Consider the following 16,646-nt stretch of genomic DNA (forward strand, 5'->3'; position numbering starts at 1 on the left):
TACCAACGAATCAACCAATGAGGAAAGAGAAAGCAAATGTTGAGACAAACTTTAAAGAATATATGATCATCAAAGACTTAAAAAAATAATAAGCTTATATTAAGTTTGTCTAATGTTAACTGGCATGTTTTTTTTCTAAAAAAAGTGCGATAGGCTTGACGTACATTTATTCTAATATTATTTAGGGTTAGAATATATATATATCAACAATACTAATCAATCACAATCTGAGTGAGTGAGAGAATTCATACAAATGTGGTGTTTCATAACTTTTCTTTTCTTTTTTCCAACTGGCTAGTGTTCAAATTTTCTTTACGAACTAAATAAAGTTTAAAAAAAGTTAAAGTTTGCGTGTTCGTGTGTGTGTGTGTGTGTGTCTGTGGAAAGTGAAGAGGGTGTGTGTTATCAAATCACCCTCTCCCAATCGCGAGATTAAAAAAAAAAAGGAAAAGCAAACGCGTTTTTCTGGCGCCTCCGAGCTTCCGTAGGCAGCAGGAGCGGAAGGACCCGCTCGCAGCCCGCAGAGCATCCTCTCCTCCGCTCGCTCCTAATCCTCCAGCAGAGAACCCAGCGGGATGACGGACAATCACGAGGACGGCGTCTCTCTTCTCCGCGCGCTGCGGCTGGGAACCCGTCACGGGGTATGTTAGCCGCTCGGCTAGCGTAGCATCCCCCCCCCCCCCCCCCCCCACCGATGGAGAGCAGTCATAACAGCCTGTCTGAGGAAACGACAGGAGGATATAGTTGGAGCCGGACTGAGCCTTTAGCTTCTTGTGTGTTTCTTCTTCTTTCTCTCTTCTTTTTAAACTCATTTTTTCGGCCTTTGACAGTTTTTATTCACACGTTGTTGTGTGTGTGTGTGCTTGTGTGTGTGTGTGTGTGTGTTTTTTGAATGAAATCCCCGGTGCTCCGGTGAAGAAGATGCAGATGTAGAAGAGTCCGCCTGACACACGTCGAGGTAGGTGTCTCCGTGTGCTTCTGTGGGCTGTATTGACTTGTATTGTCTCATCCAGCATCGCCACGCTGCTTCTTTGTTTCCACTCATGCATCTGTATCTCTGCTTCCATGGAGGATTTGACTGAGCTGTGGAAATATGATCGCATCCATGCACTGCCCCCCCCCCCCCATCCTTCTTTTGTTATCATCATGCACTGTTCCACCAACTAGCAGCATATTTGTTCTTCTCTCTCTCTCCAAACGCCATACTGGGCTGCACTGTTCATCTACAGTAAATGAACCATGTCAGCAGCACACAGGCTGCTGGGGGTGGGGGGGGGGGGGGCATTTAACAGCAATGGAAATCCACTTGTCACCACATCTGTCTACAGATGTTGTCACACATGAAGTGTGAGAAATACATCATTTCACGTCTGTCATTTACAGTAAGACTGCCAGCATTATTACACTGGGGGGGAGAGAAAGAAGAGGAGGAGGAGGAGGAGGAGGAGGAGGTGGGGGGCTTCCTCATCATGAAGCTCTGTACCTCCTACCTAGACCGTAACCCAATCTGACTTCTCTCTCATTTATGACAAGGTGTCTCGTAAGGGCCACCGCTGCAGAAGTGGACTGGAACCACCTTGTTCAGAGCATGAACTAAGTTGGACTGAGTTGGTGCCGTTTGCATAGCAAGCTTCAGAGGAGTGGGGCTTTTTATATTCCTTTGATGTTTAATGGTCAGGCATTCAAAAAAAAGAAGAGAATTTACGTTTGGGCCATACTTTCGTTTTGGAGGGATATGTGGTCAGTTTTTAAATGTAAGCACAATGTTTGTACTCGTGCTGTTGGATGAAGAAGCTGTAAAAAGCTGCAACTTGAAAGGATTTTCTCTTTTGATTAATCTGCTGATTAATTATTTCATATGATGATGTAAATGTTAGAAAACAGTGAGGAATATCCATCGCCGTGCTTGGATCGCTTGACCAACGTTCCAAAACATAAAGATATTCATTTTGTGAACACTTCCGACCGAGAAGCTGGAACTACGTTTTGGTAGTTTTGGAAATGAAGATGGGAAGTTTTTTTTAAAAACTGTTTAAATCGATGAGCAAGCTATGTGACACATTGATCATCAAGGAATAAAATCATCAGTTGCAGTCATAAGGTAATTTAATTATGTTGTATGTTGTCTGCGTATCTCATACAGTTTTAAAAGAAAGTTTCTCTGTCGGCAAAAGGCCCTTTTACTTGTTCTGGAGCTTTTGACCATATGACAGAGTCCTCATCGGCATATTCTGTCTCTATGGATTGATAGGGCTTTTTTTTTATTGTAGAAAGCAGGTGAACATAATAAAATTGATGACAACTGCTGCTCAAGTTCCAGGGTCTGGCTGTTGTGCATGCAGGTTGAACCACTTGAACCAAACCTTAATGTTTAATAGTAAGTGGACCTTGAGTTGAGATTCATTCCTCAGCTGAATTGATTGATTTAAAGCTCTGCAGCCACACACACACACACACACACACACACACACACACACACACACACACACACACACACACACACGTCTCAGTCCAGTTAAGTTCACTCATGAGCAAGCGATACCGCGGAGGCGTCTTTCGACCATCTGCTGCGGAAACCTGTTCTGTATCTGCGACTTGACTCGAGGCTCATCAGATAGCAGAGGGGCGGTTGTGGCGTCGGGCTGTTGAATTGCAGGTGGCAGGGTCGGCGTCCGTGTCCGTGTTTAATCAGGCTGGTCTGGAACCAGACGGTCACCAGGTTCACTCGTGGCAAAGGCTGGATTCGGGTTTGCTCCCGCCACTCGTTGAGTTCTTGCTGACTACTAGCCAGTATCAAGATAGTGATATAGCCTACACTCAATCTGCTTGCACCATTTAAACTAACTTAAAACAATAAAAAAGTAGTTTAGTAAAGACAGAAAGATTGTGGTAAATCTGTTAAATGATTGAGAGGAAACATTTGTAGCAACATCAAATCAATAAAAGTGAAAAAAATCTGATCATGCTAACTAAAGCAGTGCTGCGTAGTCATTCGTCGGATGCTACTAGCATAAAATGTTTTGTATTTTAAGGAATATTATGTTTTTTTGTGACATGTTATTTAAATTGTATCAGTTTATGTGATTATGAAACAGCATTTCATTCGAGCGTCAAGTCACATACTGTTTGCCGACCATAATTTATTACTCTTTTACTTTTGGGATTAGCATTGAGCATTAAAGGGGTCACATATGTTAGCAAGCAAACATTAGCCACATACTATTAGCTCAGTTTGCTCTGTAACAGTTACATTTAGACTTAACATTACATATATATATATAAAACCTCTATATAAAAACTAGCTTGTGGGTGCAAACCAGTGTATTGGACTTGATGTAGAAATCTCCTCAGAGTTGCCACCTGACATTATGACGATTGCCAATTTTTGTAGTTACAAAGATCTGGTGCGAACAGCTCGGTGTAGAAAATGTCCTCAGGCCTCTGTTACAGTGAAAACATCTTTCTAAGCAGATGCTTCTCCACAAATGGATTTTTTTAAAAATAAAACTCTACATTACAAAGCTCTTTACTGTGCTAATCCTTGAGCTATGGCGTATATATTTAGAGTATTTATGATTAGAGGAAATAACTATGGACAAGCTGTAAAAAGTTGTAGCTTGGTTGAGCGAAAAGTGTTATGTCACTGTAGCCGATGAGTGTTTGGTTCAGCTCTTTGAAAACACTGTGAGCAGGTTTCTGCACAGTGAACAGTTGTCATCTGTTCGGTCCTGTGAGGAGGACGGGGTCGCTGGAGATGAACTCGCCTCCGACTTTTTCCTGAAGCTCAGTGATGTAAAAACCAGTGAAGGGCAAAGAGGATGTTTCACACTGGTTCCTGCCGGTTCACTCATTCACCTCACTGTGCCTCCGCTACATATTCCCCTGGTCACTCTTTCATGTTGGGATTTGTTGTCATGGGAACTGCCCAGGCCATCCCAGAGTAACCGAGGGAGGCGAGTTTAGAGAAGGACACCTGTGTTCGTGTGTACTTGTACTTCATCTTTTGACTTTTAGAAGTTAGGAAGTGAGGACTTTTTTGAAAAAGTGAGTACATTTTGGTTGTTCTGCACAAAATAGTAAATGTGGACTGAATGTGATACAGTTCTTTTCTTGTCTTATTGATCACCCAAAGTGCTTTGCAGTAAAAGTCTCATTCACCAACTGACACACACATTCATACAGCACTTCTTTACACAGCGCCTTTTTTCCGTCCCTCATCATTCATACTGTTACACCGCCGGCACAGCCGTCAGGGGCCATTGAGGGTTAAGTATGTTGCCCAAGGACACTTTGGTATGCGGACTGGAGGAGCCCGGGAATCGAATCATCGACCTTCGGGTTAGTGGATGACTCTCTCTACCTCCTGAGCTGCCTATTTGAAAGGGCTGTTTGAGGCTTAAGATGTGGTTTATGATTTTGCGTTGTGAGGACAATGGTTAAGACTTGGTTTTTGGGGTTATGGAGTGAATCACATTGAGGTTAGAGTAAGGGTTGGGGTTAAGCATTAAGTTATGATTGGCTAAGGATGCATTATGTCAATGTGTGTCCTTACAGCTATAGAAGAGACACGTGTGCCTTTGTGTGTGTTTGTCTGTATTGTGGCCTCTTTTCAATTCCTTCACCAAAATGTTCTCAGATTTTCCTCTAGTTGTTGTTTGGACTAAAGGTGCTGTTAAAGTGAATTTTGATAATGAGCCTGGAACTCATTTTTCCAATTATACCAGCACCACATGAATGCACTGCGAGAACCTGTGGTGCTGGACAAAGTCAGGCTCGCTGTTCCCCCTTGTTTCCAGTCTGCTAAACTAATCTAATCTGCTGCTGGACGTTGCTTCATCCTTAACAAACTATGTGAATGATATTGATCATCTCACCTCACTCGTCGCAAGAAACTGACTTAGCCCAAACTGTCAAAAATTTGTATTGTATAGTTGTCCAAGACGGTCCCTCCTCTGGGAAAGGAACAAAGAGTAAAGTGGGTGTTACAGGGTGTGCCAGGTGTAAAAGGGCAAATAGAGTAAAACAAAGCAGCCATTAGTCAGATATTTCTATTCTCCGTTTCCATATGGGCCTGTTTAAGTCTGCTCGTCAGTCTATCTTTTACATTTTCTATTCAACCTGACATATGAAATATAAAAAAATGATAAACACTTCCCTTTAAACTACAGCTATTCACTAAATGGAGTTACAAAGGAAATAACATCCAAGGGCCCACACATTGATTAAACCGACAACCATCGGAAGCATAATTGGACGGCTGTGGCCTTAAGCCTAATGTCCCACAAGCCAGAAAACGAAGACACTCATTTAAATAAACTGTCTTTAAAACCCCTCACCAAATCCTCATCTCACTCCGGCTACCCACAATCCTTCTCCCAGCGAAGCCTTCCCCTCCACCGAGGCACTTCATTTATTTCTTTGCTCTGATGCCAAATGAGCAGCTGGATTAGAGAGCGAGGGAGAGAGACAGAGGAAAAGAGCGCAGAGAGAGAGAGATGATGATGATGATGATGATGATGATGATGATAATGTTTCCACTGTATGGTTCGTAGCTCCAGACGGGACTTTGTTGTACTTTGTGCAGCCTGCACGCTGAGAAACAGCAGCTGTAGCAGTGGAGACGAATTCTTCATCATTATTCCGCATCTGACTTACCATGGAAGTACTCGGGCGTTCCATCAAATGCCTTTACACGCTGCGACATTTCATTGATTTTCTCTGTCTTTGTCAATTTTATCTGGAAATACCAAATTTACAACAAAACAACAAAAAAAAAGTGAGATAGAGTGGACCTTAGCAACAAAGCAGAGCACTTGCTGGTTCTTCAGCGAGAGAAGAAAGAGTCGCAGAGAGGCAATGTGACATCTGACTTTTAAACAGTTCAACCTCCTTCAGATCAGAGACAGCTGAGAGGCAATTTAATATCCGCATGGGCAGAGCTGAGCCGAGCGGGGTTGAGCACAGAGAACACTGGAGTTTTGTTCTGATTTGCTTGGCTTTAACTCTCTCCTCTTCTGCCTCCCTGCCGCTCAGCTCTTTTTCATCTCGGCTTGTTTCTCTCTCCGCTCGGTTCTGATTGTAGCTTGTTGTCTTTGTTGTTACAGTGAAAAACAGGCACACGTCCACAGCAGTGGAATTCCTCGGACACAATAATCAGATAGATTGGTAGATAGTTTAAACTAAAAAAGAAAATGGAACATGTGATTCTAAAACAAGATTTGAAAAACTCTGGGATCATCCTTATTGTCACTGCCAAGGCTTAGTGTCGAATAACTGTAATTTTCACATCTAACGTGAGGCAAAGCAGTTTGTCTAGTAAATATAATTCACTTGATAGCAAATATGGAAGGTTTTCAGATTCAGTACTAGCTTAGTGCAATATCTCATTAACAGCAAATGTGGCATTCTCCTCCCCTGTCGCTCTCTGCCTGTTGCCTTCACGTTGGGAATCAACAACATCCGACCAACACACTGAAAATGGCATTTTTTGATAAAGATTTGGATCATGCAATCTCACAGTTGACATCTATCTTTTAGTTGGTTTTCTTTTGTGGCGTTTTCTTTTGCAGGCAATAATAGGCAAATCAAATGGCTGTGATTAACCCACTGCATCCTGGGCTTGGCGCCGCCCAAGATGATTGGGATTGGACAAAAAGAATACAAACAAGCCGAGCTGGGTTTTTTCTTTGAATGAAAGACCATTCTCAAATGATGTGGAGATACTACAGGTCTGTCTGTGTGGGACTAGTCGAGATGTCTGAGTCCTCCGCTCCTGGATTTATTTCTTATTATTTTCTCCACTATTTATGGCTCTTCTCTTAGCAGTGAACTCTGCTCTTTGCCTTTCTCTCTCCGTCTATTCCGTGTTCAAATATAGAAATATGTGTCACATCTTGGAACAATAAACATTTATCAAAATGGCCCACCCCGTTGCAAATCTTGAATGAAATGTCAGCAGAAGCCTGGCTCGGTGTAGACACAGTGTCGTCTCGGTCCCCCCTTCAGGCGAGGGAGCCGCATGGGCTTTGTTGTTCACCTCCAGCAGCCAGTGTAGAGATACTTGTCATCGATCATGTAATCTGCACTTTGGCCTTGAAACTTCAAACTAATCTGGTGGGACGAATCAGAGGTTATCGCGGGACGACTTTGTGCTGCAGGTTCCACTCTGGACTTCCCTGGTCTGAGATTTTCTGCAGATAAACATTCATCAAGTGAGGGACCAAGGCTAAGGTCTTACACGGTCACATATTGAGCGGCAAGTCATTTTTATTTCAGTATCATTCAATCTGTTGTTCATCTTTACAGATTAAGGGATTTTTAAAAAAAAATTTTTATGTTGAAGCTACCCAAGAGTGATTTGGGGTATTAAGAGGGTGTAGATAGACATTTAACGATACATAAGTGGCTTTGAATCAAAATCTTCCTCCGAAGACAAAGAGAGGATGCAGGGAGGATTTAATATTTATCTATGTGATTTATCGGAGTCTGAGTAGAGCGTTCGTTATTCCAGGTTGAAGCTGAAATGTATAAAATATATAAAAGACTTCTGAGCACATTGTGTGCATATTTTATGATCAAACAATGGTACAGTATGATTGTGGGTCATTTTCCACAATACGTTGTATCGTTGCCATCAATGCCCTGCTTCTTAGTGACATGACCCAGATCCTTCATAATGACCGTGTGCAGTGCAGTGTGCTCTGTCTCTGTCTCTCTCTATGAACATCCTCTCTTTCCCCGTCTCATCTCTCTTCATTTTCATGATATCACTCACTAGTTTGAGCTTTCAGGCGCATGTAATATTCAACCGAGTCACAGTTACAGTGTGGCTTTCTTTGAAAATTGATTTGTAGCATTGATAAATGATTTTATTTTGGAGTGTGCATGCAATACCTCTAAATGATTTTTTTGTAAATGGAGATAAATCAGTCAAAAATAGTGTAATTTTATTCGAAAGTGACCCTAATAAAGACTCATAAAGCTGCCTGTCCCGATCCGAAGACAACGTCTGTCCGTCCCACTCTGCCCCAGTTGGATTTGTGGGAGAGGAACTTGCCTAAAGCAAGATGTGCTTGAGCCATGACAGAGCTCTGAGGCTCCATACGGTCATGTGTAGCATGGCTAATGCATTTTTGATAAGACTATGGGAAGGCTGGCTTGTAGGTTAAGACACAAGAGGCCCGGGGAGAGAGTGGAGGAGGGACAAGAGAGAAAGGCTGTGACCTCCATCCAGCTAGAATATGCTTTAACACTCATTACTATATATTTGCTATCAGTTTTATATACCGTTTAGCTGGATTCAGTACACGTTACAATCAAAATATGTATAGATATTATATTAACATTGTTTTATCCCTGTAATGGCAGGTTCTTTTGGCCACTTGGGAGCGGCAGGAACACAAACTGGATTATTACCCCTAGTTGACATTGCAAACTTGTTTGGAAAGTGTATCTTTATTTACGCATCCAGAAGACACAGAACAACATCATCATTCTTTTGGAATTGCTTTTCTGTCCACCAAGTGCAGTTTTCGGTTTCCTGGGGGAAATATCTGTCTCTTAAGCGGCTAAATGTTCTGTTAAACTCACAAGGTAGTCGCTAACTTTTTCTTTCTGCTGGGTTGGTGCACTAGGGATCAACCGATTATCAGCCTGCTCCTTATTATAAATGGTCAATGATGATGTGACCGACTGGAAGGAAAGTCTAACATTTGACCTGCGCAGGCCTCGTACCAAGGCAGCCCAAAACAATACGGCTGTATTACTTTCAAATAACCAATCTGCACAGTACCCCTCTGCGGTTATAGATTTATATCTTCAGTTTCTGCAGCTGCACCTCATTTAGTGTAGCTTTCACTCATGTTCCCAATGTGCCTCTCCCCATCCTCTCATCTGTCTTTCCTCTTCTGCCGTGTGCGACAGGAGTGTGATCGGAGTGAAAAGCCACGCGTGTCCTTGAGTGTGCGTTCTGCTGAGGTGAACAACGTCTTCCAATTGTGCTGCTCTGTACCTGAGCATGAAAAGAGTGAAACTTCCCTCGTGAAATTGTCACACATAAAAGTGTCCCATTTTTAGTGGTTGTTGGATAGTGTATGGCGCCGTGGTATCTGCAAAGTGCTGTGTTACCTGGCTGAGGCAGCCTGAGGCAATTAAAGGTGTGAGAACAACTTGGTGAACAAGGAAGGACTTGTTGTAAAAGAAACAGTGGCAAGATGGCTATGAAGAAGGTGGTGTATTTCATTGTTACTATGCAACTAAAATGTGCTAATGTATCTGGAAAAGCTCATATTTACAGTAAAAACACTCTGCACTGGCTTTAAAGCTTTACAATACAGTGAGACTTTTGTCTGTAAAGGAAAATAAAAATATTAAAGACAAATAAAAGCCCCTGGTTGTTGCTGTTAATGACCTATAGAGCAAACTTACAGATACATCATAACTAATCTGATGCGTCCTTGGTGCACAGCAGACAGCGCAGATGCAGAATTGTTAGCAGCAGCAATTGTTAAAGTAATGGGACTATATCCCTGTGTTTTCTTTGGCTAAAATTCTAAGTCAATCCATGGATCAACAGAAAATTAATTAGCAATAATCAGATCATTGTTTGTGTCATTTTTCTATGCAAATATTCGAGGAATACAGCAATCATATATTTGTTATGTACATGTTTTTGGATTTCACTACATTTTGTTTTTCTTCTCGATAAAAAGTTAATTTTTTGGTCTCGGAATACATCATCAGTGGTTGCCATTCCAGATACACATGGTAAAGATGCACCACTCATAACGATGATGAACGTTCAAATTGCGAAAAGAAGTTCCCTTTCACATTTTCCGCTTGAAATAATTCATGTTGGAAAGTGTGTTTTGGCGATTCCCTTTGTGTTCCTGTCCTGGTGGGGAATGTGAAGCACGGCAGCAGTTTTGAATATTTGACAAGTCAGGTTGTTTAGTTGGAATGAGAAGTGAAGTGGTGCTTCACAATGAATGAGGAGAGGAACGGACGATCCACTGTGTACAGGATAAGTGGAAGGTAGAATGCAGAAATCTTTTCATTTGCACGTATGAGATTCCGATATTACCTGGATGTGAGCCATCGTCGTGACTGTTAGAGTTTGCCTGTACTTTTCTACTTATCCGATAGAATCATTACCGTGGCACGTTTTGTTTTGAGTTGTCCTATCACATTAAACACCCTCAGTTCAGTCACAGACCATCTCTCCTTCAAGCGTATGCTTGGCCTAGACTCGATGAATTATGTACCCTCACAAATCACCAGTCTGGCCACCCGTCTGGCAACCAATTAAAATTTGAAGATACAGATGCTGTAGACATGCGGGGAAGCTTCTTCATCTCGATGTACTTTTTGATATGTGTCTAAGTGTTTGTGTGAAGTTTAAAAGTGAGACATTATCTGATGTGATGAGACCTTATCAAACAGCAGTGTCTCTTAAGAGTTTCTTTAAGACTGCAGATTTTCAGAAACAGAAATGTTTTAGATTGTTTCATGTACTGCGGTTTCAAGCAAAGGGTAGAAACCACAGCACGACAACTGAGCCCCACAGTGTTATTGAAATGTAAACTTCAGACCTGTACAGTACATTAACGGATGAACTTTGGTGAAATAAATACAACTATAACTTTCAGCAATACAATCCTAATCCTCAAATAAAACTTATCACAAACATATCAATTTGCAATGATAATGCAAATGGCAGATTTATCATGCTCAAGCAGCTGGTGCAGCTGGTCACAAACACGAGATATAAGGAACCCAAATATATCTTGACGGCACAACACTAGACCTCAATACGTGAGACAAAGGCAAGGTAAATAAATGGGTATTCAGCTCTGTTCGAGATACAAAAGACTTGAGTTTGGGAATGTGTTTAGTGGAAGAAACATGCATATAGGCTAACAATTTGATATGTTGATTGAAGTGCAGATCCTGAAAAAAAATTCCAAGATTAGACTGTACAGCTGTAGAAAGGAACCCGATAGATTGAGCAACTTGGGAAGCTATGCTCTCTGAAGTAATGATAAGGATCTTCAGCTTATTAAAAGCCATCAAGACCTCAGAAATCTGCACCATTAACAGTCTCATCAGGCGTAAAACAAACATACGGTTGAAAATCATGTGGTAAGAGATACCTTTCAAATTTGCTAATGATTTGACTCAAAGTAATTCGTATTTTGAGTCAAATCATAAATATAGGATTGTGTTGTGACGCCCTCGGATTTTAACCATGTTGTTAAAGCCAGTTAAAAGCCCATTGTACTGGGATGTGAGTTTGGTGGATTTCCATAGTTCCTCTCCCCTCCGAAATTTAGGCCTGGAACAAGGAATAGTGTCATTTTTACCAGGCGGATGAATTGATGGAGATAACAAGCCTATGTACCGGGGGCCACTTAATCCAAAATAATGGGTTCATGTCTATTAAAGCAGTGGACCAGACAAGTAACATTGTTATGTGAAGGGGAACACTGCTCGGGTGAAAAGCTGCAGGAAACTTCTCAGCTAAGAGGGAATTTAAGACGTGAGAGCTACTCACAAGGTTGCCCGGCAGAGAATCAGAATTCAATTAGACAGGTGTTTTTAACAAACGCATCCATTTTCAGTAACACGCACGCTCCTCAGAGCAAATAGAGTCATTTGCAAACCAAGCATAGAAGCCAGGTTCAGGGAACAAACCTTGATGTGTGACATCACAAAAAGTCAGCAGCAAATCTATAAGAAACATCGTCTATGTAAATATGAACATCTCCACGCACAGCGGAATGACTCATCAGGTCGGGATAGGGAAATGAATCAGTAAAGGTGTTTGTGTCATTGGCAGAACCCAGCAGTGGGGGGCTAGCGCTGCTAACAGAGGCCTGAGATGTGAGCAGAGAATAAGAGGGAGGTTCTAGGGGAGGTTTGTGGGGCTGGTCACAGTCGCGAGGAGATGACTGCATGCTGTACAGTATGTTAGTGGCCAACATCCAAGAGTCCTGAAGAGGGAGAGACAATTCCAAAACGGATACAAATTGCCAGTGAAACCTTTAATGTGAGCTCCGAAGGCAGTCTTGAGCCAGGTGTGGAGGCTGAAATCCCTTATCCATGTGTCTTTGTGAGAGTAAAGGGGGTATAACTGGTCACTGCTCCTTAAAACGTTAAAAAGATCATTACATTTATTTTTTCATTAGCTCAGACTACTGGGGAACTGTATCATTTGTCCCCAGGTGAACGATTAGTCACTTTACAGAAGATGTGAGTGAGTGAGCGCAACAACCCCCGAGAGCTTCATCCATGTTGTTCATGTTAATCAAATGATTGTAGAAATGGGTCCTTTTATTCATTGATTTCATAAAAACACTGCAAAAACCTATACTAGTCTGGTGGCATACTCCAGACTATGTATTGGGTTTTCTTTGCATTAAAAGTAAAATTCTTTAAATTGAGTGAGAAATGCATTTGTTCAGGACGTAACAGATGTTTTCATAAAATATATCCCCCACAGATACCAAATTTCCATACAGACATCCAGGCACAATGCTGCATGAATGACATTGTCAGTTGTGTTACTTAACTTATCGAGGCGCCACCCCGACCTCTTGATCCAAAAGGCTCACTGTGGCTCTTTCCCCCATGTTTCAGACTCCCTCTCCTGCAGTATGATTAATCCACAACCCACTGAACAATGAATTAGCCTGATTGTTAACCTCTGTGACTAAAGCTGCACTTTCTGTGGCTTCACATAGAGATTAGTGAGCCCACTAATCTGTATGTGATAGGAGACGCACTGGAATGTGCTACACAAATCCTTGCAATTGTCCACACTGGGACATACCTGCAGTCGAATTTAGTTAGAGCAAGTGATAATGGTGCCATTTGTCAAGTCACATTATTTTACCTCCAACACAATTTTTGTTTTTAATATCTGTTTGACTCAGTTACCCAAACCCCTTCGTTTGTTGCCTATAACTTTTCTCAGTGTTGATGATGATGATGATGATGGTGATGAAGTGGCTGTTGATGGTCATCTCTTCCTCAGATACCAGACATACGCATACGTGTCAGGTCTTTGATCTTCACATTCAGGACCAGCCTTGAAACTTAATGGAGACGGAAACGGCAGATTATATTCCACTTCACATATTTTTATAGCGTTTCTCTGTGGCATCCTTGGCAGACATGATGCTTTCAGGGACTTATGGAATTTATTGCTGCTGTTAAAAATGGAGTTATGGGAATTGTTGAATAAACTGGATACATATAGGGTCTATTCTCTCTCTGTGACTGGGGCCATCTTCGTCTTTTCTCTCCCCAATGTCTTCAGAGTGTTCTTTAGACTAGTTCCTAAACCTGTCTTTGTTGCCTCTGCCTATAGGCGACATTTACATTTACATTACGTTGAAAACGAACACGTGTAAAATCCCCTGTGTGATGTCGCAGAGAAAGAAAGAAAATAAATGGTCGCGAGAGAGAGAGAGAGACGGGAACAACAGAGAAAGAGAAATACAGAGATTTCCCCTGCATTGTTTTATTGTCTCCCGTTTCAGTCTGCTGACCTTTAACGAGACAAATACAAATTAAATAAAATCTCAAGATAGTACTCGATGTCGAGAGAAAAATCAGTTGAGCAAAATGTCAGCAAATAAAGAGGCCGAGGTGCAGATGGATTTAGCCCCTCATGGATTTGTTTTCATACCCCACACGAGAAAAAAGCACTGACATGTATTTTATCTGCATTGATATCTGATAAGTCCTGTGCAGCTGGGGCAACATAGATCCTCAATCCCGTCCGTGGACTTGTTCCTTCTGTTTTTCTGCTGCAGATTTTTGTCTGTGTCGATTTCAAACTCCACTCTCTCACAATTTGACACGTGATGGACACAGATTGCCACCCCCTTGCCCCTGAGCTCTGTAGTCGAAGCAAAAAAAAAAAAATGGGGCAAGACTCCTCTGTCTGTCCGACTGATCATCTATCTGGCCGCCGCTTCCTGCGTGCTTGAAAAATTTAAACGCAATGCATTACACGGGCAGCGCGTCGAGTCGCCGAAGATCAGCACGGCTGCGGAATAAATCCTGACCTGCACGAGCATTGTGGTGTGACTGGCGTGCGGTGTCTGGGTCCTTCGGCCAGCAGAAATCCATCTCATTAGCACACACACACGCCACGAGGCTCAGTCTTGGCAGTGTCGACTCTGCTGCACACAGACAAAAGACAGACTCAGGAAGCGGCAGCCAGCTATCTGGACGGGCAGCCGCCATCAGGCCCGTCACCTAACATATGTTTCAATTTGCTGCTTTTTGCGCCTCTACCTGCCTCGAGAAACTGCAGAGAAACTTACCCAAGCAGTCAATCAAAGATCGTTATTGGACTATCGGGCTCGATATAAGTATATTCATACTGGTCGCGAGGCTGGAGTTTTGGTAGATAATATACACACACAAACACTATTAGAGCTTTTGGCTCCCTTGTATGACATCTGCTCATGTGATGATGACTGGATCTTCAAGTGCCTGAAAAATGTCTATGAATTTCAACCAGATTATGTGATCTGAGAATAATCTATTTCCCCGCTTGCAGAAAAAGAAGGCAGCACCACAACCACGCTCATTTGAGTGAATATTAATCAGCAATGCAGTGCCGATTCCTTTTAATTTCAACATCCATTTTTTCTCCAACTGATTGGAAAAAGCATAAAGCTACAGAAAGCATTGCCTGTAGGAAATCCCTAAGCGCTCTTTATCTCCTCTGTTTCACTTTATTGTGTATTTGCGCTTCACTTGCCGTCTCATTCCATCTAAAAATGCTTTTTTAAAAACCACTTGCCAGGAAAATTGACTTAAGCATGTGAGATCGGCTGAACAGCCCCAGTCAAGGCTCCTTGTTTCTTCGCATCTGTAGATGCTTTTGTTGTTTATTAGGTTTTTTTTCCAACTGAGAATTTCAATTTTTTTCCCTCCCATTTCACCGCTGTTCAACCGTGCATATAAAATAAGAACCAGGTCAATGAACACCCTAAAAATGCCAGAGGAAGATCGATGATGTTTTGGTTTGATTTTATACAGCACATAGTTCAACAAGTCACTGCACTGAAAATAATGCACAGCTATAATGAATAGCCTCTCCCCTGCCTTGGTTGAAGTAAGCAGTGAGAACATAGAGGCTGTGGGAGCCAAGTACACTGCAACATGTTCATGTTCATGTACATGTGGTTTTCTTACCGTAGTATACCCATCTTTACTTAGCTTTGGATACATCTGTAAGGTTTCACAAACTGTGGGATAACTGTTTCGTTCGAACTCCGGAGCACTGTGAAACTTTTTCCTACCACGATTGGTGTGCACGAGTCCATTCGAGGAAACCAACGAGTCTCAGCTCACATACAGGCCATTTACCAGCACAAGCCGTCCTTTTAGTTAAACATTTGATAAATGAGTGTAATTAAATAGCATTTACCATTGATTGGGGTTCATCCTAATTTTTCCCCCTTCTGTTCTTTTATTTTCCCTCAGGTGCCTGAGACTTTCCAGCTTTGTGGCTGATTCCATAAGAAGAGGACATCTCCACCTAAATGTCAGCTGCTCCCCCTACACAACAAACTGATGAATGTTTCTCAGCGGCAGCCACACTTGTGCCATCACTGGGATCACCTATTTCTCGGAAGTTCTGAGCGCCGGTTCTTGGACCGATTGGGATAGAACCACATGGCTGCAGCGGCAACGTGACACCGGGATAGCGTCCAACGCAACATACAATTCACATGTCCCGCGCAGTTCAATCCGCATCGGGGCCTTGTGTGTTAGATTACACTGAACTTGAAGTTTGTACACATTTGCCATATCTATAATAGAAGAATAATAGCTCTGGGATGAATAACCTCCTGGGGTCAGAGCTGAAAACATTTTAATTCATGCATGGAACCTGGGTTCACACACAACAAGCTAATAACTCAGACTCTGGATGCAGCTGATGGTGTTGCCTCCCCTTTGTGCATTAATGAGCCCGTGACCCCTGCACAAGTCAGATAGTCGGTTATCAGCCAACCCCATGTTCTTAACAGAGATCAAACAGCAGCTGAGTGCACGCCCATAACCGCACCACGCCTGCGTTGTCGTGGCCGGCCGTCTCATGACAGCCATGACCCGGCTGATGTTGGGCCGGACCCTGGAGCGCATCTGTAAAGGCGTCCTGCTGCTCTGCTTGCTCCACTTCGTCATCATGATGATCCTGTACTTCGACGTCTACACGCAGCGGTTCGACCTCTTCAGCCGCTTCAACAACGGACGCAACGGGTCCAGGAATAACGTCAGTGGAGCGGCGGGGAACGGGCATCATTTTTACTACTACAACCTCTCCAGGCCGAATGCAACATTAGCCAGCTACCTGGCGCCGAGTGTGCAGCCAGAGACCAATCAGACGCCTTCCCCCAAGCCGCTGCCGCCGTGCCCTGAGATCCCGCCTGGCCTCGGTGAGTCATAAACTTACGCTACACTTCCACCGCCATGCACAAGTGCGAGTAAGAATGAGTCACCTGTCAAATTCATTTGACTGATTGGATTTCTTTTGTGTTAAATGTGCACATCAAGAGAATTGTGTTTTTTACATAAAGTTATGTAGATGATGGCTGGCAACGTTAGCTGTCGAGTCACAACAG

At 42.7% G+C, this 16,646-nt stretch overlaps 1 protein-coding gene across 4 annotated transcripts in view; it reads left to right on the forward strand.

The window, feature by feature from the left end:
* The first annotated feature begins 441 nt into the window (after positions 1-441).
* b4galt2 (UDP-Gal:betaGlcNAc beta 1,4- galactosyltransferase, polypeptide 2) overlaps positions 442-16,646 on the forward strand; it is a 124,088-nt gene continuing 107,883 nt past the window's right edge. For 2 of the 4 annotated variants that reach the window (XM_035634297.2, XM_047331825.1), the window contains exons 1-3: positions 677-773; positions 919-958; positions 15,505-16,460. In XM_035634297.2, coding sequence (XP_035490190.1) covers positions 16,121-16,460 — 340 coding nt within the window. In that variant the 5' untranslated portion in view covers positions 677-773; positions 919-958; positions 15,505-16,120. Of the gene's footprint in view, positions 642-676; positions 774-918; positions 959-15,504; positions 16,461-16,646 lie in introns of those variants that run through there. The other 2 variants (XM_035634301.2, XM_047331826.1) reach the window with 2 other exon arrangements.

The sequence above is a fragment of the Scophthalmus maximus genome, chromosome 5 (assembly GCF_022379125.1).
Source record: "Scophthalmus maximus strain ysfricsl-2021 chromosome 5, ASM2237912v1, whole genome shotgun sequence".
In the NCBI taxonomy this organism is placed as follows: Eukaryota; Metazoa; Chordata; class Actinopteri; order Pleuronectiformes; family Scophthalmidae; genus Scophthalmus; species Scophthalmus maximus.